The 26,852-nt window shown below is 40.4% G+C and overlaps 2 protein-coding genes across 4 annotated transcripts; both read right to left on the bottom strand.

Moving 5' to 3' along the window:
• Nucleotides 1-1,605: 1,605 nt before the first annotated feature.
• wdr35 (WD repeat domain 35) lies at nucleotides 1,606-15,550 on the bottom strand (the record flags this gene model as incomplete). Of its 3 annotated transcripts, XM_080850547.1 has the most annotated exons (29): nucleotides 15,227-15,550; nucleotides 14,772-14,889; nucleotides 14,581-14,652; nucleotides 14,385-14,477; nucleotides 14,147-14,275; nucleotides 13,674-13,807; nucleotides 13,396-13,561; nucleotides 13,136-13,281; nucleotides 12,921-13,046; nucleotides 12,477-12,662; nucleotides 12,237-12,368; nucleotides 11,881-11,913; nucleotides 11,697-11,757; nucleotides 11,133-11,277; nucleotides 10,592-10,661; nucleotides 10,298-10,351; nucleotides 10,077-10,186; nucleotides 9,695-9,920; nucleotides 9,397-9,477; nucleotides 9,057-9,193; nucleotides 6,890-7,093; nucleotides 6,618-6,764; nucleotides 6,313-6,445; nucleotides 6,118-6,228; nucleotides 5,522-5,686; nucleotides 5,270-5,410; nucleotides 4,781-4,937; nucleotides 2,108-2,348; nucleotides 1,606-1,756 (listed from the first exon to the last, which is right to left on the bottom strand). In XM_080850547.1, the coding sequence occupies exons 1-29, from the start codon at nucleotides 15,248-15,250 to the stop codon at nucleotides 1,606-1,608; spliced, it is 3,693 nt and encodes a 1,230-aa protein (XP_080706673.1). In that variant the 5' UTR covers nucleotides 15,251-15,550. The 3 variants fall into 3 exon arrangements, with proteins under 3 accessions (XP_080706673.1, XP_080706674.1, XP_080706675.1); XM_080850548.1 differs by lacking the exon at nucleotides 12,237-12,368; XM_080850549.1 differs by lacking the exons at nucleotides 11,881-11,913; nucleotides 12,237-12,368.
• A 750-nt stretch (nucleotides 15,551-16,300) lies between these two features.
• On the bottom strand, nucleotides 16,301-26,511 carry matn3b (matrilin 3b; the record flags this gene model as incomplete). Its single annotated transcript, XM_080850617.1, has 6 exons — nucleotides 16,301-16,344; nucleotides 16,708-16,809; nucleotides 22,267-22,386; nucleotides 22,612-23,187; nucleotides 25,494-25,661; nucleotides 26,340-26,511. The coding sequence occupies 6 exons, from the start codon at nucleotides 26,509-26,511 to the stop codon at nucleotides 16,301-16,303; spliced, it is 1,182 nt and encodes a 393-aa protein (XP_080706743.1).
• Between the last annotated feature and the right edge of the window lie 341 nt (nucleotides 26,512-26,852).

Raw genomic sequence — 26,852 nt, 5'->3', positions numbered from 1 at the left:
TAAAGCAGGTACACCGGAAGAAAACTACTGCTATTCGTTTGTGCCGTAACAATAATCGCTTGTGCAATGAACGGGTTTGGACAAGTAACTGATTAAACTTTACATTTTCTGGTACAAAATACTTAAAACCCTTACTGCATGTTGTAACATGTATTAGGTGAGGTCATGTGTCATGTTGCAATATGATTAATGATGTATTAGGTGAGGTTATGTGTCATGTTGCAATATGATTAATTAGGCCTATATTACGTGAGGTTATGTGTCATGTTGTAATATCAGGGCCCGACCTAGCACATTTGGTGCCCAAGGCATGCCTTACCCTTGGCGCTGGGCTACCTCTCTTGCTGCAATGGAAGTTTACTTCATCAAACCCCGTTTTCTGGAATTACCTAATACAGGCTTGCTGAAACAAAGGCTAAACCTTCCACATCGTGTTTGGGAGGGAAACAACTGCATCAAAGTCATCATACATAACGTTTTGAAATGTTTACCGTTTTAAATATGCAGTGCTTACAGAAGACACTTATGACTTCTCTGACTGAACAACTGGACAATGTTTGTCTACTGACTAGTTGTTCCGTCTGGACTGTAGACTATGACAGACAGATGAAACAGAATGCATCAAGTTCCACGGACAGCCAGTGTATAGACATTTCTCAAAATTACACGCTTAAGTGTATTTTAGTCCAAATTAAATAAGATCAGAAATGTCTGCAAATACAGTCTTCAAAAAAAAAAAAAAAAAAACATATACTCTCGCCCGGAAAGACTGGTTGCCATAATATGAATGTGTTGTGTGTGAGTGTGCTTGTGTAGTGGATTGCTGTGTATGTGTAGTACCACTTTACAATCACTGGGAGTCGCAATTTGATCAAAGATGTTCAACTCACCTCAGTATTCTCATCACTGTTCATAATTCCTCAGTTTGTATCAGCACAGTCCTTGTGCAAGGATGAATGTTTCAGTAATCGTATTTCTTTAGGTTTTATTATTATTTTCACCATGAAATAAGTACATTTTTATACATTTAAGTTTGTCTCAACTGGTCTAATAATTCATCATGGCTATCACAATGTTAATAAATATGTAGGTACAGCAAAGTTAAAGCATATCCCATTAATGAAATGCTACTTATGCAGTTATACATGAAATGCAACAATGTAGAATGAAAAAGTGTGTAAAAATAGATACAAAATATGAAAAATATTTTTCATTGGCTTTTCAGCTGGACCCACAATATATTTCAAAAGCAGACAACTGAAGAAAATCCTTTTCCGTTATATTATATTTAAAAATGTAGTCGGTTGCTTCTTTACAGCTGCTTCTTTAACGGACTGCGTTAAAATATATACCTCATAGTGTTGCAAGCCTAGAATGTTAAAATAGTTCTCTATGCATTTGCAGGTCTGAACGAGCATAACTGTTTGCTACAAAATACACCTGTGAAGCCCTCAAACCATCCCAAGTCACAACCCTCTACGAATGTCTTAAAGCAACCCCTTATAGCCAGTTAGGAATTACAAATAAAAAAAAGTGGTTGAGCAAGGCAGCCCAAGAAATACAGAGAGGGAGGACAAACTTAGGGCAGCAGTTCCCTCTTGGAGCCTATGCGAGGGCGCTGTGACACAGTGGGCAGTAGCTGTGACTGCTAATCTCTTGCTCCATGGCACAGTGCTTGCAAACGCTGCACATCCAGAACTGGTACTCGGAGATAATCCGCCCCGTCACAATGCAAGTGGGCAGCTTTCCCTCCACCCTGAAAGAGGGAGAGAACATTATGTTATTAACATAAGTTGTATTGTAAGAAGGGAAACATTACAAATTATCAACGGTTTTTCTCATTCCATTAGGGTAAACCTGTTATAAAGGTATTGGCCAAATGGTATTGGCCATTGATATCTCTGTAGGACTAACCACTACTTTAAATAGGTCCAAGCTACATAGATAGTACCACACTTGTGATGCCCCATTTTGCAACTTAATAGGCTAAGGTATTTCAAGCACAAAATAAAATATGTTAACAAAATGTAAAGCTTATGACTTATGAAAAGGGACTTCATGGATCCTCATATATCTGGCCATGTTTTCTCTACGTATGAGGCCTCACCCCTCAGAGATGCTGTCCAGCTCAGACTTGCGGTTGTCCTTGGGCGGGAACTTGGTGAAGATCTCCAGGGCCAGATCCTCGTAGCTCTGCCGCTGCTCTGGGCTCAAACTCTCCAGGGACTCCAGCTTGATGAAGGCCCGAGAGCAGGTGCCAAAAGCCCGATTGGCCGATGAGCAAATGGCCAGCAGCGAGTAGATCTCCACAGCAGGGATAATGTCCTCGTAGTCACGCAGGTGGAGGGCTGATGGTAGTGGTGATGAAAGTGGGATTTAAAATGTGTCACAGAAATAATGTTTTCAGTACAGTTTTTAAAATGTTTTAGAACTTATTGTAAGTTTGTTCATCTGTAATATTTTTTTTTTCAGCCATACTTTACATAAACAAGCGATACATTGTTTAGTTGTATATTAACCAGACTTATGTAACTTAGAATATTTTATATGATGGCCAAACTGGATGTATACAGTATGTAGTTTACTAGACAGCATCTGCATTAGAGATAGACCAATATATCGGTTTTAATATTAGCCTTCTTGGACACTTATCGGACCATAAGTGTATCGGCCTCCTCATATCCGTGTTTGTTCATATTTGTCCAAAAGCACCCTCTTTCACCAGAGTTAATCTACAACTTTTATATTTTATATTCACATTTTTAAGGAACATTACATTTCCTGGTTCTACTGGTTAGGAACCATAACATTTGCAGCAAAAACAATTGTAACCTTATTTAAGATGTCAAATATAATGGCGTAACAATAGCTCAGCCTTTGTTTAAGTTAGCGGACTAGTTAGTTAACGTTAGCTTCATCCCTATCCTTGCAACCTTAGTCAATGTCATTGTTGGTGCCAGTCATTTACCTGACATTTCACATTTCCTTCTTTCAAGTTTGTAAAACAATGATTATTCCCTGGTGAAGTAAGATCTGTATTTGCAAATTAACTTATTATAATTTCCCTTAAAGTAACACTATTGAGTTTCTGTAGCCGCCAGGTAGGGGCCTACTGTCTGCTGAACTATTCCGTAACTTATTAGCTGTCTTGCTTTGTCTTGTGTTGCACTTGCTTGATGTTTGACTGTGTTAGGAAAGTTGTTGGCAAGCTAGCCAACATAGCTATCACAATAACATTACAAAGAAGCCAAAGGCTCCAGAAACTCCATAGTGTTACTTAAAAGTATTTTGTTTTTGCAACAGCCACATAGAATAAATGAATATAGGCCCAAAATATAGGTAATCGGCCATCCTAAGCCCGTAGATATTGATATCAGTCACAGCCCTAAAAAATGCATCTGCATTGATGCGACTCATTTTCCAATCACACAAGACATTGTTCTTCCCAAAGCAACATACACTTTTCATAAAGGCCAGGAACTGTAAGGAAAAAGTATGGAATTGTGTGGGGCACAAACGCACGCAGACAGTAATGCAGGTGCTTGCGTCAAAGAACGTTACAGTAGCCTTCACACAGGTGGTCTGTCTGATGCACCATATATATTTACATGTGTGTCTCACCATGGCTGTCTGACACACATAGCATAGGTCTTAAGAGTGTGTGTCTTTTGCTCTAGAAGAAACTAAAGCAAGAAAGAAAAGGAAAGAAAAACCCTCTCGTTTATTTTCTCTGCCAACCGGTGTCACGGAGGTCAGACACGGCACACACTAACAGCGCATTCACACACATTGCTGAGCCTGCAATAGCATGACGTCTGTGCGGTGATATACCGTTGCTTTTTCTAACCCTGGTCTGGTGCAGACCCCTCTGAGCACACTACTTTAAATTCCCACTGCCATCTTATTTCACTTAGTCTCCAGACACCTGGCAACGGGTGAATAGCCCATGTGACTCTGACCAGTACGGAGAGTGCGAGAGTCAGTTGAGCATGAACCAGACGGACTCAAGGGACTTTGCAGAGGTCAGCAAACTGTGTCTTGGCTGTACTTGACGTATCTATATTCTTATTTATGACCAGTTAGGCTATCTGTTGTTTCAGACATTCTTCTGTGCAACACGGCCCTTCCTCTTAGGCCCAGTATTTCACAACTTGGCTTAGGTAGAGCTTGTCAGCAAGGACACATTTGACGTCAACAAGGTGTCATTCCACCAGCTTGCTGTGGTTTACCACATTGTCCAAATCTGTGATCGCAAATAGAGCGACAAAACACGCAAAACAGAAGCATGACAAACCGATGCTGAACCTGCTTTGAACTGGCTTTGGCAGGTCATAGACACAGGCCAGACAACAAGCGCATTCACACTGATGGAGCATCCAAGTGAATCTCAAAAGGTCAAAATGACATGCTAAATGGCCATGGTGGTTGACACTTAAATGTTGTTCTAACTGGTCAGAACACTGCCACACAACTACATTAACACAGCACTGTGTGACTGCCTGCACTCAAAAACAGGCTGCAACCATGTTGAGTATTTCATGGAAGAATAGCACACTGTCCTCTGTCTACACAACTGATTTACTGAGTCATTTAACTAAATGGAGAAATATGCTTGGTCACTTGAACCTATCCCTTACAACAGATCCAATGATTTAAAGGGGCTAGGTTTTCATTGCAGTGAAGGTTGTAGCTTAAAAATGACTAAGCTTTGGTTTCCAACGCTCTACATACAGAATGAAATTAGCCATTACCAGAATACGCTGCCATGCTGTGCAGTTACCTGTCTTCATGGCGGCGTCTACATTCCCATCATAGAGCTGCCTCTGTGCCAGCAGAAAGAAGTGATATGCTTCTGCACCTCGCCAGGCGTTGTCCACAATACGGTTATCTGTCGAGGTTGCATCCTCCTCCAGAAGTCCAGCCAACGCTGTTGTAGCCTGGTCAGGAAATTACACCGCAAGAAAATGACTACGGGTGAAATTGCCAGTTTAAGCTTAAACTGACAGCACATAGTTTTGTGGGACAAAATAACGACATGGGCGGCCAGACTGTGATCAAGACATGGATATTTGAGGCCCCTGATTGTTTGAAACACCAGCTGGGCTTCAAACACCAGCTGCATCGAAAATTATACTCATTTGTGTTTCTAATAGGATGATGCCAAAAGAGGAAAACATCCCCCTACTGGACAAAACTCAATTTTGTTGGTCTCTACACTTTCAGCAGGGGGAGAGATCTAAAGCTCACAACAACCACAGTGGAAAATCACCTCCGACTTCTTTCCTTTGGATTTGCTTTGCTGTGAAGACTTCATCTGATCATGGTTATTTTCTACCAACAGTGCTGCTAGTACATACAGCTTCTTCACCCTCAGGGGTCTGGTTCTCTTCTTAGCCTCATCATCAGCTATCTGTGGGCAACAAAAAGTAGTAATGTCTATATAAATATGGAGACTAATGTATCTTATTATTTTGAACACCATAAAACAAACACATGAACACAGCAATGCATGGAGGACTACCTTGAACATGAGCTTAGCAGCTTCCAGAAAATGGTGAGCCTTCCGGTACAGCTCCACTGCTTCCAGTGTCTTATTTTTCTCCAAGAGGTGAGAGGCATACTTGGCCAAGAGAGGTCCGATTTCTTTCATGTTATGATCTTTGGCCAGCTCCACTGCTTTGTTCCACTGTAATCCAGTCATATTGCATCAGCTAGGTAACAGTGTCTAAAAATAGTCCAAACACTACAAATTCCAAACATGGCATGCCAAGTGTTCTGAGGCCTCTGATTGCTTTTCACATTTTACAATTAGTTTTCTTTTTTAAACACAACCCAGGATAACAAAACATTGATATGATCCTAATTCCTAAAATCCCCTTAAATCCTGTTTAAGTGTTATACTAGGCAGCACTTCTAAGATGCTGGCCGTGCTGAGGACACCAAACACGTGCTGGTGTATTGAATAGATAAATACTTTATTACTGATTCACACACATTTAGTAGACATTGTAAATCCTATTGACTGTCCAGATATCAGGCGACCATGCCAGAAAAAGCAGCTAGACAAGCTACATGATATCTTGAGGACCTGAACCATTTTAGAAAAAACAATCTCACCTGGTTCAGGTGTACACAGGCTTCCACTGCAGCCTTGGGCTGGTTGCACTTCAGGTAGGCAATCACAGCCTGCTCGCACATACCAACTGTTACAAACATCTGGCCTATGTCCTACAACATGACACAGAAAAACCATTATTTCATACAGAAGATCACAACACACAGGAGATTAGAGTAATGAGAACTGGGCCTCACTGGAAGCAGTTTGTGGTTCTCAGGAAGAGAGTTGGCTAATCTCTCCAGGCCGTCATAATCCTCCAACATGTAGTAGCACTCTGCTAATCGCTCCTGATTTCGGCCCTGTAGATAGTACTGTACAGCATTGACCCTGTGTACACAAACAAAGTAGTGGTGTGATGGTTGTCTGGACACGTACATCCATTCATAATGTCAGAATACCTTAAAAGTATGAGGCATTACAAATTGTAGTATAAACACGTTAGTTGTTAAAGCTACACGCTAGAAGCAGTTCTTAAGTTCTAACACTCCAAGGCCATTACCATTTTTGTCTGTCTGCAAAGTAGTCCCCAATAGCATTGTAGGCCTGCTCCAAGAGAGCATCATCAGCATCACCAGAACCTGTCTTAAGAAGCTGGAGAACCCTGAACCAGTCTCCCAGCTTTATCCTCAAGCTGATGGCCAGGTCCCTTTAAAAACACACATATATTGTACATTGCAGCAGATATTATCCAAATGACACAAGTAAATGTCATGATGGCCCTCTGAAAATACAGTCACAATTCATTAATTCATTCAAGTGAACTACTGTCACCTGCGGTCCATATCCAGGTACATCCTCTCAGCCTCTTCAAATCGCCCAAAGTAAGCCACCACCTCAGCCTGTTTCATTGATTCACTCTGCAGGTTGCCAAGACGTTTCACAAACTCAATACCCTGGTAGTCTTTGCAGCGGACAAATGCCTGTTCGGCCGTCTTTAGATCCAGCTTCTGCAGGGCTGCCTCAGCAAGCAGACGCCTATGGACAGAATTCAATGGAAGACTTTAATTTGCTTTTTCTGTGCTGGTAGTGCTAAAGCATTTTCATAGGCTACGACAAAGCATGAGAAACAATCAGCATTTCTGACACTTCTACAGCTAGGCATGTGTAGAGCACACCTGGGGTCAGTTCATATAAAAAAAATTCTTAACAAGAATGGATGTGCAAATTACAAGTGTTATGTATATGCTCTCAAGAGGCCACACAATTCAAAACTGAGGCAAATCTCAAGTGGACATGCCTGAACTCTTGTTCACATCCTCAAAATATCTGAAGGGTTGGTGCTTTTCTTATGACTTTCTCTGCCTCTGCTCTTGGGAAACTGACCCTGGTTATTTCACGAAGAACTCGTAAAACATGAAAAACTGCTCCACAAATCAAATTAGCTTCATTTAGCCTTTCCAAGGCAGAGTAAGGCTATTTCATGTTTTCACAGCTGACTGAGAATGACCTTCTGATCTTCAAACTATCTCCATTCCTCGTGTCGGGATCCTTGGGTTGCCCCAGAACCTTGGTCTTAGTCATAAAAGATCTCTCTTTTTCTGCCCTCACTGAGTGCTCGAAGCAAACTCTGAAATCAGAGAAATGAGGGAAGCATCTGGGTCCCACTTTGGTTTCTTGACATTTTGCACTTCCAGTGCGTGACTGGCACTTGCATTCCCCATGCTCTCCCTTAACAATCCACATTCCTCCACACAGAGCCCTCTACAAACATACACCTACACACCTCTGACTTCACATTCACAAGAACCTGGTAATGACAGGGACAGTTGAAAATATAGCAATAGCTATTGAGGTGTGCCATATTAAACCTGTACTTCAATAAAGTCCCCATACTTACAAACAAAAAACGACTTTGATGTGGATTACAGAAATACTGTCAAAGGAAGGCAGTCAGCCAAAATAACATACATAAATGTTATTATCTTCTAGGCTACCTCCATCTCTCTTCATTACATTCATTAAAAATATTACACATTGAATAAACTCTGAAATGTACTTTACTATAATGAAATGAACTGTTCTCTTCCATCTAAGCCATATAGCCATGTATCCCCCCCAACTTCGCTCAGTTTGGCTTCAGCTCCAATAGTCTGAGACAGACCTTGAGTATTTTTCAGAGACTTCCAAATTCCTTGATGTGCTGTGAAAACTGACACGGGTAGCCCAAGTCGTCTTTAAGCCAATATCAATCAGCCCGACGCCACCAAAACACCATTGTAAATCTCCAAGGTCCTGTCAAGCTAATGCAGATCTTTCCTACAGCTGCCGCTGCCCTCGGAGATGATTGAATGACTTTTGTGGAAAAGACATTTTTTCACATTTTAACGCCAACAAGCTCCCAGCAACCAACTGTGATGACCGGACGCTTCTTGAAGTCCATTACTTAAGACAATGATAAAGTGATTCTGTATTTTCAAAAATTCTTTACAAGACTTCAGCCCCATCTTGAAAAGCTATCCCATCAAACTCTCACATTGGTTTATCTTACACCTCCCAAGAGTGATGTCGCACCAGACATCGCTGCACAGACCATAAAAATCATGCAACAACCGCTACGTCAACAAGTGCAACAACATGCAACAACTGCTACGTTAGTCGGAGTTTGCTTGCTGTGAATGCGTAGTTGCCCCCCCTTTGCTCACCCACCCACCCCATCTGTAGACACATCTTTTCAAGATGCTCAGTTCCAGCACATTGAGTAGGAAAGATGCAAATCACTGAGCCCTCTCGACCATAGAGCCCTGCATCTCAATTTTACCTGAAGTGTGAAGTTTGTCTCAGTGAACAGCTGATAGGTTAAAAAGCCTACAAAAACACCTTGTTATTTAAGTATGTGGACTGTGTTCAAAATGAAAGTAGATGTAACAATTTGCTGACATATATCAGAGTAGACAAGTCATAGCAATCAGTAGGGAACAACGTGAATGGTAACACATACCAAAGTCTGGGGTGTGGGTTGTCCTCAATGAACTGGGATGCATCTTCGATTCCCACTTTTTCTATCAGGGCTCGGCTGTCTCTCAGCGAGCGGATCTCAAAATTAATTAGATAATCTTTGTTTGGCCGCTCAGGATCCTGAAAAGGCATGCAGCCGGCATGATTTGTAATAGCCCAATTTGGCTCATATTATACAAAATTAACTGATGCTTGGATTTTATTAATCGCTGTTTAATGCTTGGTTTCGTTCTGATTAACGAATTAATTCATTAACAGTCAACACAGCAGTTATTTTAACACAATACGAAATAATTAAAATTTGAATGTGGAGACAATTCTACCTTCATAATTTCATCTAGAAGAACAGACTTGATTTCAAGGTCTTCAAAGTTGCATATGTATCCGGATGTTTGAATTGGCTCCTGCCATGGTTGAAGACAGCAAATATGAATTAATGTGGGTCATGTGGAGTAAACAGATACAAATAAATATATTCAGCTGTGTTCAACAGTCCATCTGTACGGTATTTACAGTAATTTACACACAACATAGTTTTAAACTGATTATGTTGCTAATGCTGTTTATCTTCAAAGATAGAGAGGAGTGTGTCAATTTAAAGAACATTCAAACAACATTCACCTCAGGGTCCAGGTTTCTAAACACGTACATCCTGGTCTTCTCCATCATGGCAAACAGGTTTGGGTTATCATTGGCCCACTTCATGTCCCAAACATCCTTGCGCTCAAACTTTGATGGGTCTCCTGATGCGGCTACCTGTTCACCCACTAAGCCATCCCCCGAAGCGGCCCGCGACTCCAGGTCAAGGAATGTCAGCACTCCCGCAATGTCAATTATGGCTAAACGACTGGGGAGAAGGATGGGAACATTTTATAGAAGTATTTTAGAGCTAGGGCAACTAATGAAACTCATCACTACTCACTCTTACACTACTAGCATACTAGATTGTGGAAACTTCATTTAAATAATTATGTCATGTCATAATATCTTAAAGATATCTGACCTGGAATTACAGTTGAGGGAGAGCTGATAGGTCCTGCAGTTCAAAGTGTATTTTTGCAGAAGTCCGACACTGGGAAGGGAATATCTTTGAATAATGCCCGATTCACGGCCCTGGCATGATAATAGTCACAAAACCACAGTTTAATTTCATGGGACTCACAGTAATAAATGCTCTCATTAAATTTCTCCAAAATGTGCCAAAGTCTGAGCATAGTCACATACCACTATCAGTGTTTTGTCTGTTGCTGTAATGCAGCAGATGGGATCTCTTGTTGCCTTAAATAAATAAAAGGATGAAAGTCAGTTAACTGCACTTAGCCATTAAAACAGAACAAGTGTAAAGTTTGTGGCTTGGACTTTAACTATAAACTATAAAAGCTTCAGTAATTGAGTGTTTTTTTGTGATACATGGAAACATTTGGAGACTAAATCACACAGGGAAGATACTGCCACTCACAATCATGGAGAAAACCACCCTCATAACCAAAAGACTGTGTGTTAGCAAGATGTACTCACAGCAAAGGCTTTGGCAAAGTCAAGGGTGCCATCTGTAGTCCCTGTTGGTGTGTCATCGATATGATACACCCTTGTGAGAGTGGGTGGGTTGGACAAGAGGAAGGGATGGAGACAGGAAGGGATGAGGAGGAGGGAGGGAGAAGACAGCGAGGCAGATCAAACAGGGCGAAAAAGGCAAAATGGTACAATTTGTACTTTCTCCCCCCCCCCCCCCCCCCCTTTTTATCTACAAGGGAATGCCTGGCAGGACACCTGGTCCTGAACCAGAGCTGGCTGTCTGGGTTTCTAAGGCCTGTCCTGTGTTTGTACCCACCCATGAATGGACCTTTTTTCCCCTAGATCGACAGAGTCAACAAACACACTCTCACACTGGCTTGACAGACTAACATGGGTTTGTCTGGAGCATTTATGAGTTTCAGATGAAGCATCTCCTCTTCTAATAAACCACCACAACCCTGCATTTACAAAGAATTGGGCTCCTCTAAAGGCCGTCAATACCTAAATGCAACTGTGATGTCATGCAACAGCTCTCAACACTCACCTCTCCCTCCCCTCTTTCCTAGTCTTGGAAACTTGGTTGATCTCTAAGGCAGTGAGTTTCTTAGCAACACGATACTGCCAGGTGTAGAAGGCTTCTTTAGAGGCAGAGATCACATGCGTCTTCGTCATGGTGACAAACAGTGGATCTGTGAGTGAAACATTTCACAGAATTCAGTAGTGTCACTGAGTTCAAACACGGACATTATCATAACCCATGCACATGACATAATGCAAGACATGTTGTACAGCCAGGGCTTCCTAAACGAAAGACGATTAGTGATTTTGCAGCATGCCTATGAACCAGGGAAGATGCTCAGTGGCTCTGTATGCTATAGGTCAGTGAAAGGCCGTTTTGTTGAGTGCTGAGTTGCACTTTTGTGACCAGGCCTTTGAAAATCCTCTCAAACAGGCAGCCCAAGAGAGGCCTTTGCCATCAGTCCATCTACAATCTTAAGAATCTGACATTCCCTGATCAAAAACTACCAACAAATGGTCTGTCTTTGGACGATATTGATAAGGTTTGTCTGTTTTATTTAACTTAAAGACCGAATTTTGGGTTACTCACCAATATCAATGTACTTGGAGTCCAAAGGGGTCCCAATAGAATTACAAAGAACCAACACATACTGAAAAACAAACAAGAAATTGGACATTTTAAACAGCTAGCTAATACCTCTCACAAAATCATATAGTGAGGAATTTATTTCAAAGCAACCCAAATCATAAAATTACTGGATGATGTGTATTACCGTTGCATTCCCCGATTCTGGCTCTGCATCCTCCTTAGGGTGGATTTGAGGAAAGAAAGAAAAGACAAATGTTGCATACAGTTACTATGGTGATGCACTTCATAAAGCAGACCGCTCGGTGAAATGTACTTCATTACCAGCTTTTTGAACTATATGTCTGTACTTGGTGCATCTTGTGACCGGCAGTTTTCAACTGCAGGCTTTAACCGTAAGGCCACAGATTACACAAGACTGAAAGTTGTGTCTTACAAAACAAAAATCTAATTTTGATACGCTAATTATAAAATTATTTCATGGTACGACCGTTTCTTTTTCAACGCACAGTATATTCTCCCTGCAGGAGATTAACCACTGACCTTGCCTTTGCTAGTTCCTTGCCCTACCGAGGAAGAAACTGGACCTTTCTTCATTGCATTCCTATAACCCTTCAACTTTTCTCTTTCCCACTCAATGTCTGGCTCGAATCCAGGTGCAGAAACTAAAGAATTCTGCACAACCACACACTTCAAAGCATGCATTCTTTTTACAGCTTTACACCTCAATAATTAATATCAGCAAAGCTGTAAAGCAGTGATCGACTAATTTGCATGGCTTACCTGTGGCTGGCTGTCATCTGCCTTGGTGGCAAGGATACAGAAGTCCCCACAGGTGGTGATGGATATGAGACTCTTCACATACTTCACAAATTTCTCGTTGTTCTTGGTGTCCCAGAACACCACACTGTATTCTAGACGATCTGGTCGTGTGTAGGCATACACAACTGTGTTGGAACAGAAACCCCACTACAGACAAATATGGAAGAAAAGATGCAACAGTGGTTAAGTGGGTAAGTACTTTCATAACTATACAAGAGGCATCAATGGACACTCCAAACCTGGTTTATATTTACTTTCAGATATTGTAATAATGTGCTTTGTTGTTAGGAATGGAGGGGTCTCTAAAATATCAGTGTAAATAGTGAAGCTCCCAAAATATTGTACAAAAAAAGTCACTAAGCCAATGTTTCATTAGATATTGAATGATAAGGATGTATCACTTACCTTGTAATCAGGTCTGATGTTTGCAAAGTAAATAAAAGAGTCCACTGCCAATCCAATACGCAATCCTCCACCTTCCCAGGATATCGCCGTCATTTGTTTCCCAGGGACCTTCAGTGTACGCAAATGCTACAAGTGGCACAGGAAAAAACAAAGGGTCAGTAAGCAATGTAGCGGATGACCTTGAGCGGATGACCAGGAGATTTGTATGCCCTAACCTCTCCAAAGGGAGTGTAGAACTGGACGGTGTTGACTTCTTTGTCTAAGGACAAGTTCTTCTGACATCCAGCCACAGCAAGTACACTGCCACAGTGGTTCCACTGGATACTGGCCACATTCATTTGTGTTTCAAGTAGGACTGGATCTGAAACCAAGGCCAAGGGTAAGCAACAGCATTTTAGCACAAAAGCTGCTAACTACAAGTAGTTTTCTACAGTGTATATTAAGTACATTTAGCAGTAGTCCCAAATGTGCTCACTTTCATCATTCTCATAGCGCATTATCTGTCCTCTTCCATTGTCGAAACAGACGGCAAGACATGGGCAATCAGGCTCAATGTAACCCTCTGATCCTGGGTACCAGTGAATGCCTGCTATGCTGATGGCTCCAGTGACGTTCAATAAACAGCCGATAGTCATCTTTCCCTTTGATGGTAAATCACAGAGAATGCCACCTTTACAGAAGTTACTTTTTAAATGCGATATTTTTTTTATTCTGAGTGAAAGTACTCTTAAGCAGTGCACTTTAAGAACTCACAATGAAGTTTCCCTGGTTATCATATATGTGTATTTCTCCATTGGCCATCCCAAACAGGAGGATCCTGCTGTCAGGAGACCAGGCCACATGAGCCAGCTGGATTCCCTTTAGCTCCTTTCCCCATATTCTGTTACCTGGTGAAAAACAACAACCCGTCATCACCAGTTTGCCTAGCAATACCGGCTACACAGATTATATCATGGGTGTCAATCCTCTTCCTGGGGGACACCATAAACCGTATGTTTTCCACTTGCCCCTGCTCATGCACTCCCAACTGAACTCAGCTTAGCAGCACACATTTTATCTAGCTATTCAAAGACAATAAAATTGTATTACAATGTTAATTAGATTTGTATGGAGTAGGGGAGGATGCTGGGCAAGGGTTTTCCAGAAAGGCTTATACGTCTAGAATTTGGTAAAGCATGAAGTAGTTGAAATCAAGTGAACTCAAGTGAAAAACAGGGATAACTCACCATCCACTGACCCCACAATGACTGCCCCATCCTCGTACACAATGCAAATCTTCTGGCCATCTGCATTCCAGCTCATGCTCCGAACTACAGATTTGTTCCTGTTGTTTATCATCTCCTCATACCAAGAGCCTGATTGCGTAAAGACAAGTACAAAACCAGACACACAAAATCAAGTCTCAATTGCATAAATGCTAAATGGAGTTAACACGTTCTTTCTTTTTATTAAAAAAGGTGAAACCTTTGTACAGCATCCAAACAATGATAAGGCCATTCTGGTCACTGGTTGTTAGTTTCTGGTACTGTTCATTCCATGTCACAACTTGCACAGCACCTGTACAGGTCAAAAAGTATATTTTACACAGAATGCATGTACCTGATGAACACAAAGTAGCATCTAAACAGAGATTCATCACTGTTTCCAAATCAGTTCTTACCACTATGTCCCTCAAGAGTCTGATTCATTGAGAGGTTACTGGGCGCAGCAAGTCCTTTTAATTTTGAGTCATCTAAGGACAAGAAAGTTGTGGGTAAAGTGAAATGTATGAACAGGAAAGACGTCTTAAATTGTCACTACAGTCAATGCTCTGATTTAAACATCCCAACAGAAGGGAACGGATCACCGCACCTGTTTGAGTTTCCAGCTTAAGAACTTTAAGAAGTCCCTCTTCACCACCGCATGCGATGAAACCCTGATCTTTGTTCCAGGAGACACATTTCAGCCTTATGCTGTTCGGAATAGCAATCTGATGGTGGGAGAAAGTACGGCTTTAAGCACTAGTTAGGAAAAAAAAAAACTTTCGACTGTCACTTTGTCGACTGATTTAGGTTGCAGAGCTGTAAGTTATATGCAGCCTAGCAATGAATGCTTAGATGGATAAACAGTTATGACATTTGTAGTCTATATGCTAATATTAGTTTACTATACGTCTCCATTTACTTGGTTTACATATTAAACCTACTAACGTTAACAGCTGACAGGTTCGCATTAAATAACGTTGATTATTGGGTTGGTTACGATAACGATAACGTTAGATATGTATAGCTAGGTAACAAGAAAAGTGGTTTTAATTTACATCTTACCTTCTTGCTCAGGTAAATAAACATGCTTGCAAATTATCTGCCAGGTATGTAACTGATGTTGACGAGAAACATAAGCGTACGCCAACAAATAGCTACTGTTCGCCAATGTTTACTGAGCCAACTAGTTATTCATCTAGCTAATGAGACGAAATATGCCTCTCTTGCTTGAATATTAACTATTTCGGTGGCTATCGTTACCACAACCGGGTCTGTGCCTCTGCACACACTGTGCAATATGAACGTTTAAAGATATCAAACGGTATTGGCATAAAAATACATATAATGCATCTTATATGAGGTTGTAGACAGTGCATATCCACAGGTATGCTAACGTTAGCGTTCTCCGAGAGTATAGCTGCGTTTCCAGGTAACCAAAAACCGGATAACGCTTGAAAAACTTCCGTTTGTGCGTCTGGTAAATGTAGTCTTTTGGTACGAGTAGTTTACCCTGACATACAGAAGCAGTCTATCATTTACCCTCCATTTGAAACCTCTGAACATTAGGTTGGTAAGTCGTCACATGAATGAAGGGCAGTCTCTTTCTATAAAGAGTAGTTTTGTAGTTGTCCTATTAATGTTACTGCCAACCAGTTTTGTAATCACACCCAGAAAAAGTGCCTAAACACAACAATATGGAAGTAGGCCAAAACATTTATTTTCAATCCACATCTTCACAAATATTCAAAATAGAGCATAATATATTTAAACTTTACACAGATATTTCAAAGACAACTTTATTCATCTTAATTTAAAACCTTCTTAAGGTTATACATAATATTTAAATCTTTTTTTAAACAAAATGTATACAAAAATAATGGGGAAATTCAAACAGAGGCGTTTCCAACATATTAATGACACAATGGGCAAATTGCATGTTTTTCAGATTTACATCTTTTAATATTGACAATCTTGCCCCTGTTGTTTTATAGAACACACACATTGTGAAATAATGCATGGCATGTAAAAAGTCTAAGCTTGGTAAACTATATTGTTGGTTACATATGGAAGATGCTAAACAGGAAATGCAAAATTATAGTATTTGTCCAGCAAATGATCTCTGGCCAATCTTTGGAATCATCGCAGGTCTTGGAAATCTTGGAGTTTCCGAGTGACATCAGCTAGTAAAAGCAGTCAAGGTACAATGTTTTAGTGTGATAAATTCGGCAGTCATTCACGCCTCTTGCTTTCTGGCACGTAAATGTGTAGTGATGCCTTGTATAAAATGGCACTTACTTTCTATCTGGTAATTTTTACTGTGTGAGAGAGATAATGGCAATTTAAAGATACCTTTTTAAGTTAAGTGATCTATCCTCAATGGCGAGTAGGCTACTGTTGAAGTGTAAATCCCCTTTCCCAATATATACATTTCCATTTCTTGTGTTATTGCATTGTAACGTATTCAAATATGCCAACAAATGAATTCACCAATTATCATCAATCATAAATTTGACTAAGCTCCAACTATCAAATTTGAAGGATATGTTTGTTGGTAAGGTCTTGAATTGTCGCTTGAACCTTCTTCTGGAAGGCAATCTGAGCCTCACACATACATGGATCCTCAATCAAGGTGCCTCGTGCTTCCTCTGAAAAGGGAGATTCATGCACTGTGAGGACACACAAACAATTCAACAGAAGTCCCCTATGATATTGTAATATTAGTGGTTGTTTGTTGAGTGTGTCAGAGAAGCTCGTCAGTGTTGTCTTTGCCAATTTGAAGCAGCAAGCTAAATAAGTGGGAAATATCCATCCCCTTGGTATTACATACAAGAATCTGTTAAGAGAAGATCATGATTATTAGAAGGACAGTCATATTTTCTGGCAGGCGTACAGCATATTAATTGTTTAGTTTATGATGATTTAGTCAATTCAATTATTCAAGTAACTGGTTAACAAAGCATAGATTGCACACTCATACCTGTGCATGTATAAACAGACAACCACAATCATACCTTTAGTCATTTCAAATTAAAACACAGACACATAACCTATTGCCGTAAACAATTATTTCATGTTGTCCCACATTACATTTGCTGGCAATGGTCTGGCACTTGACCCAGTAAGGCACCTCTGCAAAACATAAGCCACAGCTTGTTCTGTCATAGGGAGTTATACCATAAGATGGATGATCCATTTAGCACTGAGAGCTAGTGAGTCTGGTATGGATAACACTGGTGCCCGACTTGATTAGGTTTGGGTCAAACAATGACACAAAACATACAACATACAACGCAAACACTTTTGCAGTCCCTGATGACAAGACCAAAGAGACCAAAGTGAGTTCCATGCACTCCTACCCTTAGATTGACACAAGCTCCACTAATGCACCAATCATTTAAAGCACTGAGCAAAAGTCTATAACTGAATTGAGTAATGCTTAAAGATGCTAAAGATATTACACAAAGCCAAATCTGTTTTCTGCCCAAGCTGATTGACAGAAGAAAAACCTGCTTCATTATTGCACTAGCCATTACAATCACATGCAGATATTGTTTTGAAGAAAATCTGTTTAAAGATCCTTAAACATCTATCTGCACTGTGACGGCATCTCTATCCATCGTTTCCATGATAGAGGGCTCTTACGTGAGCATGTTCTTTTGTCATCACTCAAGGCATATCCCTCTGGACATGTGCACTGTAGTGAACCGTTGATGATGACACACATAGGTGGGCATTCCTCTCCAGGGTTACATTTTTGGTTCATCGCTGAAAATGAGTGAGATTACAATACTGAACATTGCATGCAAAAGCAGAAGTGAGTCAGACCAGGTAAGTGCAGAGATGGCTTAACTCTTCAGTGCATCAAGTAGCGTTGCCCTCTATAGATCACATGAGCTTACATTTAATCCTGTAACCTCAACACAGGGATACATAATAGCTAATCTGTTCAAATTGTGTAATACACTTAAAAAAATCACTTCTCATGACATCCAAGCTACATTAGTAAGGCCAGTAAAAGGCTTGAAAAAATGCATGTCTATCTGTACAATACATAATTTTTTTGGTAGCTATATTAATATTAGTTAGCTTGAGAATGGCTTGTTACTGAAGCCGTCACATGCAGATGTACAGTTTTCTTCAAACAGAACATCTATTTGCATTGTGATGCCTTCTCTATCCACCATGATAGAGGGCTCTTACGTAAGCATGTTTCATCGTCGTCACTCAAGGCATATCCCTCTGGACATGTGCACTTCAGTGAGCCGCGGACGATCACACATGTAGGTGGGCATGGCTGTCCAGGAACACAGTTGTTCTCCATTGCTGTGAATAGCCAGTATTGGATGAAAAAGCATTTCACCAATCGAGTGGATGCATCTACAGTGATCTAGCTTGGTCAGAAAGACTAAACCTGGGTATGTGCTCTAACTGCCATACCAATGAGCCATGAGTCTTGAGATAGTGAGGCAGTCAACGTACTGTTTTCTCCCTTCACTATCTCGTGTATAGATGACATAATTACAACTACATAGAAACTACATATAAAACATAAAACTACATAATACAATGACACTGTAAATATATACAGTATATACAGTATATATATATATATATATATATATATATATATATATATATATATATATATATATACATACATACATACATACATACATACATACAATGTTTACATATAAAATACAACTAAATATTTAGTATGACAGAAACAATGTTCACATGACACATTTTGCATTTTAAATCAAAGGGCTTCAAGACTAAATAAGGCTATGAACGGTACGCGTAGCCCATTCAATAACGTTTGCCACATAGCAAGTAGGCCTATGATTAAATACCTTTATCATTTACAGCTGACAAAGATTAAGCTTGGTTCTAACACTGACTGGCAGTGTTTTTCAAAAGTCATGTAGTGGAAAGCTTACAAGGTAAGCTATAACCACAGATCACAAAATTCCCTTGAAACATCTTCCGAATTACTTATGATATACATTGCAACTTGGTCTATTTGAGATGTTGTGACCAGGTGGCTTACTAAATTATCCTGTCATCAATTTAGACTGCAATGTGATGTAGCAACATATTAAGGTTAGCAAATGAACAGAAGATTCACACATCTGCAATACATCTCTGCAGACAATACCATTTGGTTTCACACAAACTACCGGTAAAACATGTGCATGGTGCAGCCTTTAGAATATTAATCAGTCAGTAGCGCACTGATATTTCAGAAAAAAATGTGTCTTCTCGTTGGATACAACAAGTTGAAATCTGATGTTAAGTTTGTATAAACCTAACATCTGTTTGCATTGGCAATGCAATGCCATCTCTATCTTACACAGGCATAATAGAGGGCTCTTACATAAGCACGTGTTGTCATCACTCAAGGCATACCCATCTGGACATGTGCACTTCAGTGAGCCATTGACAGTCACACATACAGGCGGACATGGCTGTCCAGGAACACAGTTGTTCTCCACTGCTGAAAACAAGCAGGATGACAGAGAAATGACTGCATGGAAAAGCATTTAACCAACATGGTGAATGCTTTCCCCAAAATTATACCAGAGAAAGGAGGATAAGCATCAAAGCACACTGAACCCCATGCATCTCAAATGTTCATTTTGAGTGCAGCTCATATTTGTAATGTCTCTCAGAATAGCGGTTTTCTGTCAGCTAATCCTTGAAGAACACATATTATTTCTAAACAGGCGTTGCTTCCAAAGTTCAGTTCATAAATTAGTGATACAACCATTTTCTGTTAGCTATGGCAGAACACACATACAGATGCTGAGTGTCTTAAAACAGAACATCTGTTTGCAATGTGATGCCTTCTCTATCCATCAGGATAGAGGGCTCTTACGTAAGCATGTTTCGCTGTCGTCACTCAATGCATAGCCTCTTGGACATGTGCACTTCAGTGACCCATCAACAGTCACACATGCAGGCAGGCATGGCTGTCCAGGCTTACAGGTGTCATCCATTGCTGTAAACAAGCAAGAGCACACTATAACAGCATAGAAAAGCATATAACTATTATGTGGATGTTCTAAAAAACATCTACTGTAAGGACAGGATCGTTATAACCACAGCCATCACCAATTACAAACTCCAGAGGCCACTTATCAGTACCACTTGTAGCATCAAACAGTAATACCTCTCTTTTCTCTTTTCAAACCAATAAGGGGGATCCACAAAAAGCCAAAAAAGTGTATCTTGCATAAGCAGGTAAGACTAACGAACGGCTATTTTAGATGTAGTTTATATAGTCATGCAATACTGCTTGAAGTAGCAGTAATTGGGTTAATGAAAAGAATGGTAAGTTGACTAGTAGCAACATCTTCCTTTTCATATTTCTCACTTGCAATGTTAGTGTAACTTCCACTCAAATTGCCCAAAATATCCAACTGCCTTTAAACATTTTGATTAGATGCTATGAATGATTGTGTCATTAATGGCATTATTCAGGACATGATATCCATACCACACACACAAATATGAAGTTGTGCACTATCCACTCATCCAGCTGAAGTTATGAATGCATCCATTTAGCTATTTAAGCTTTCGTGAGCAGATGTAGATGCCTTCTCTATCCACCATGATAGAGGGCTCTTACGTAAGCATGTTTCATCATCGTCACTCAAGGCATATCCCTCTGGACATGTGCACTTCAGTGTGCCGTCGACTATCACACATGTAGGTGGGCATGGCTGTCCAGGAACACAGTTGTTGTCCATTGCTACAAACAAGCGGGATCACACAACTAGTGTTTTCAAGGAAAATACATCTCACCAATTTGATAATGATTTCTGTATGCCAAAAATGAGAACAGGCATCACATCACAGTGAACCCTCTGCACCCTATTACATTAATTTCCTTTGAATTCAAATATGAATGTAAAATAACTTAACACTGGAACATATACAGGTAACCTGTGTACTTTTGCACATGTGGATACCAGGGTTCCTGAAGAGGCATCTCTACAAGTCTATCACATTCTGCCTAGCTATTCAAACGGAGTATGTAACAATTACTATCGTTTTTTGGTGGAGCTTTAGAAAGTTCACAGACCATACAAGTTTAACAGTTCACCTATAACTTGCCTAAAAGTACTAGCAGCACTGTTAATGTGTGCAAAGTAAAAAGTCTTACTGCTTAAAATCTGAATAATCAGCGTTCTTAGTTCCTGACCTGTTTTTATCAATTAACAAAATCTAAAAGAGGCTTATTCAGATACAGCTCTCAGTGAGTGCATTAGAATTTATCTCTCAGCATGTATGACAATTCTGTAAAAACAGGTAACAGCCACAGTCTCTGAACCCCCTTTCTGCAGAATGAATGCATGTTTCCTTTGGTGGATTAAGTCTCAACTGTCAATCAGAGTGTTATAGGTAAAACACTATTGAACTGTGAGGGATTCATAATGTTTCTACCGAAGCAGAGAGTTGACTGCAACCCTTTCAAACATGCTGATGTTAAGTCTTGTTGAACTTAACATCTGGTTGCATTGTGATGCCTTCTCTATCCACCATGATAGAGGGCTCTTACGTAAGCATGTTTCATCGTCGTCACTCAAGGCATATCCCTCTGGACATGTGCACTTCAGTGAGCCGCGGACTTTCACACATGAAGGTGGGCATGGCTCTCCAGGAACACAGTTGATCTCCATTGCTGTAACCAAGCAGGGTCATATAACCAGTGTTTACGTTTCACAAAAACTGGTGCTTATGAAGCCACCACAGGTCAATACAAGGTCAATAGGCAAAACTGCATCAGACATCTTAACTATTACCTTCTCAAACCTTTCCTCAAGAAAGTAACAAAAGATTCACATTGAGGTGAATCCAGGGCAGAACCAGACAGAATAGCTTGCTTAAAGTAGCAAGTACTGTATATGTCATTAAAACATAAGGTCACAAAAGATTTTGTTAGTTTATCAACCATGTCTCGTTGTCAGGATGGAATAGTATTTTGGTTTGAAATAAAAGGGCTGTATGTGAACATTATGTCACCAAAACAACGTAATTCCAACTGTTCATGTTAGTATTTAGTCAGAAATTCTGAAGATCTAATAGATTATCCTTACGTGAACATGTTTTCTTGTCTTCATTCAAGATGTATCCCTCCCGACACTTGCAGGAGTATGAGGCATTTTTGCTGACACATATGTGTTGGCAGTCATGTCCAAGGGCGCAGCGGTCCAAGCCTGCAAATAAGTATTATCCTAGCATTGGTGATTGGGTGAGATTTGTAATCACAAATGTTACAATTTTCAATTGTTCTGTTGAATTTGGTTAATAGACATGTAACTAATTAACATTACAAATTAGGAATCATTTTAAGTTATGATTTGTATCCATGTTAATTCCAACATTCTTAGGAAAATGCAAGTAGGGACAGAGGACAGGCAGTTCTGACAAAGTGGTCTTACCACATAGAGTCTCCCTGAACTTGGAGGTAAGCTTCTCGATGACGCCAAAGGACTCCACATAAAACACATGGTCATCAAGAGGCTGACTGGCCATGAGACGCAGAGACGCCATGTCCGCTCTGTCCACGCCCACAGCATAGACCTCAACCCCAGAAGCACGAACTGATGCTGACACCTCTTCCACTGTGTCCTGGGGCCGCCCATCAGTGAGAATGATGCCCACCTTGGCTATGTTTTTTGAGATGGCCCGCGCCCCAGACTCTTCAGTGAAGGCCTCATTCATGGCCGTCTTGATGGCTAAGCCAGTCATTGTGCCAGTGGCAAGTGGGTCGATGCGTGCCAGTGCTTGTTTCAGGTCGCTTTTGTTGAAGTAGGTCTTTAGCAGGAATTCGATTTTCACTGTGCTGGCATAATTGACCACCGCCACCCGGGTGGCATCAGAGCCAATCTCAAGCGTGTCCACCATGTCTGACAGAAAGATCTTTACTTTCTCAAACTCAGCAGGGCGCACGCTGCGTGAGCTGTCTATGATGAAGACCAGGTCCAGTGGGCGACTCTTGCACATCTCCATCGGTGCTACAGGACACAAAGTAAAAATGATACAGTGGTGATGACAATGAATACTAACTCTACAAACTCTACGGCAGCCGGATGTTGATTTTTTTTTCAGTCAGTATTCTTAATTATGGTAAAATAGTCAAATGAATAACTGGCTACATTTGAAAAAGAGGATGAAGTCTTTAAACAGCCAAATATTATGACATACAGCCGCGGAAAAAATTAAGAGACCACTTCAAAATTATCAGTTTCTCTGGTTTTACTATTTATTGGTATGTGTTAAAGTAAAATGTACATTTTTGTTTTATTCTATAACCTACTGGCAACATTCCTACCAAATTTCAAATAAAAATATTGTCATTTAGATCATTTATTTGCAGAAAATGACAATTGGTCAAAATAGCAAAAAAGATGCAGTGTCTTCAGATCTCGAATAATGCAAAGAAAACAAGCTCATATTCATTTTTAAACTACACAATACTAATGCTTACACTTAGGAAGAGTTCAGAAATCAATATTTGGTGGAAAAACCTTGATTTAAAATCACAACTTTCATGTGTCTTGGCATGCTCTCCACCAGTCTTTCACATTGCCGTTGGGTGACTTTATGCTACTCTTGGCGCAAGAATTCAAGCAGCTCGGCTTCTTTTCATGGCTTGTGACCATCCATCTTCCTCTTGATCACATTTCAGAGGTTTTTGATGGGATTCAGGTCTCGAAATTGGGCTGGCCATGACAGGGTCCTGATCTGGTGGTACTCCATCCACACCTTTACTGGCCTGGCTGTGTGGCATGGAGCATTGCCCTGCTGGAAAAAACATTTCTCAGAGTTGGGGAACATTGTCAGAGCTAAAGGAAGCAAGTTTTTCTTCCGGGACAACGTTGTACTTTGCCTGGCTGAGGTTTGTAAAAGACCATAAGGATTGAAAAAAGCGGACTGGAGGGTTTTCTAGTTCGTCTTCTCTGATGAGTCCAATTTTCAGCTTTGCCCAACACATGGTCGTCTGATGGTTAGACGGAGACCTGGAGAGGCCTACAAGCCAGAGAGTCTTGCACCTACTGTGAAATCGGACTCATCAGAGAAGACGAACTTAGAAGAACCTCCAGTCCGCTTTTTCAATCCTTATGGTCTTTTACAAACCTCAGCCAGGCAAAGTACAACGTTGTCCCGGAAGAAAAACTTGCTTCCTTTTGCTCTGACAATGTTCCCCAACTCTGAAAAGTGTTTTTTCCAGCAGGGCAATGCTCCATGCCACACAGCCAGGCCAGTAAAGGTGTGGATGGAGTACCACCAGATCAGGACCCTGTCATTGCCAGCCCAATTTCGAGACCTGAATCCCATAAAAAAACCTCTGAAATGTGATCAAGAGGAAGATGGATGGTCACAAGCCATGAAAAGAAGCAGAGCTGCTTGAATTCTTGCGCCAGGAGTAGCATAAAGTCACCCAACGGCAATGTGAAAGACTGGTGGAGAGCATGCCAAGACACATGAAAGTTGTGATTTTAAATCAAGGTTATTCCACCAAATATTGATTTCTGAACTCTTTCTAAGTGTAAGCATTTGTGTAGTTTAAAAATGAATATGAGCTTGTTTTCTTTGCATTATTCGAGATCTGAAGACACTGCATCAATTTAGCTATTTTTACCAATTGTCATTTTTCTGCAAATAAATGATCTAAATGACAATATTTTTATTTGAAATTTGGTAGGAATGTTGCCAGTAGGTTATAGAATAAAACTGAAATGTACATTTTACTTTAACACATACCAATAAATAGTAAAACCAGAGAAACTGATAATTTTGAAGTGGTCTCTTATTTTTTTTCCGCGGCTGTATATTATGGTATCAGAGATCTATAAAGAGATGAAATCAACAGTGATTAGCAGTGTCATGGAGGGGAAAAAACTAAATATTAAAATCCGTAAATTGAGCCTTTTTGTCTGTCAATAGAATGAGGAGTAGAGATTGGCAGTATATTTCATCAGACAAGGATTGTCATCTGTTTGATTCGAAAACTGAAAACGCTTTAAATTGAGTACAAAAATCAACAAACTTTTTAACAATACAGAATATACCACTCATGCCTGCAGTACTACAGAGGTGTGATCAAGTAATAAACGTGTATATGAATTGCATCACAAATAAATTGCATAACAAATTAGTTTTCCAAGAGATTAGTGAAGATTAAGAAGATTAGTGAAATCACCTGTAAAGGAAAGAGTGAGGAGAAGGACAGATCATGGCTTGCAAGGGCTCTCATGCAGCAGCCCATACAAATGGGCATAGAGATCGGAAAGCCAGGGTTGACTGGAGAATCTTCTACCTGATGTGGCAGCCCATTTGATGGGTGAGGTTGTGCTGCTTTGGGTACTGACTGGCTGAGCAGGCGCTGGAGGAGAAGCTGTGGGCTGGCGGTACGCGAATGGGGGCCACATCCGCGCAGGCTTGTGATAATGATGGTAGCCATAAAACCTATAGTTATTGCCATGTGCTATGGACCACCATAGGTCAACAGAATAAAGAGGAGAAGCAGTAGAGAGATGGATATTTTGTCTGTGGACAGCACAGTGAGATGATGTTCATGTTACATGAGAAAGAGAAAGAGTTAGCCTTTATCTGTAGCAGTAAGCAAAAGCATGAGATGACGTGATGGTTGTGCAGCTGGCCCTCGAAGAGGTCTCTAAATCAGTAACTGTCGAAAAAGGAGCCTGCACACTTCCTTTGGCAACACTGACTATATGTAATGCTAGCTGGAGGGTATACTTGACCATCAGCAACAGTTTAAGACTTAGAAATGGATTTTCTTTTCAACATAACAGTTGTTTGTTTGATTGTTTTCATCATGAGCTACTTAAACTCATTGAACCTCTAATCCCTGAGTAAACCTTTTGGCACAGAATCATTTTACACAATTCAGGTAGCCTAATTACATTTTAAAGTTCTGTATTGTATGAATCATGTAAAACAAAGGGGTAGAATGATGTTACTTTGCCCAGAAAATAAAATATAGGCTATTGCAATGGTAGGTCACTTTGATATATCCTATATAAATAGATATATCTGTCAAGATGACAGACACATTCACATTTGCCATTCAGGTGTGTCGATGACAGCAGTTTAGAAAAGTAATTAATAAATAATGATACATTTTAATAAAGTGTAATCATACCTCCCGCTTGTTGCGCTTGCACATTGTGTAAGAAATTCTGTCGATAGGCTCGCGCGTAAGGTCGGTCCGATGACAGCTGTTGTGGCTTGTATCCATTAAGATTGTATGTCCCCTCAACCCCAAGTATTAAAATTAAGAGGCAATAAATAAAACATCCGCACAAGTATGACATTATTATAATGTCGGTTAAACGGCATACGAGGTTTGAAATGGTACGCAAATGAAAAGAAACAGGTTGAGGGTGCAAATTTAAGGCTGGTAGTCGGGGGCACGTGTAACGATGAGCCAATCCGGTTTGAGGAACGCGGTGCCAGACACACTTAACAGACTTTTTTTTTTTATTTAGGCAAAGAGCATAACGCACATAACAGGATGTGACCAGCTGTTGGAAAAAAAAGTCAAGCTGAAATACATTTGTGTTGAGTGTTGAACTCTGTAACTGCGTGGCGATGGCCCTTTCCCTCCTCTCCCTCTCTGCCAATTAAAACAATTAAAACACAGTGCAAACTCATT

The sequence above is a fragment of the Sprattus sprattus genome (genome assembly GCF_963457725.1).
Source record: "Sprattus sprattus genome assembly, chromosome: 13".
Classification (NCBI taxonomy): Eukaryota; Metazoa; Chordata; class Actinopteri; order Clupeiformes; family Clupeidae; genus Sprattus; species Sprattus sprattus.
The sequence above is the reverse complement of the archived record's forward strand: the minus strand, read 5'-3'. Positions and strand labels throughout refer to the sequence as shown.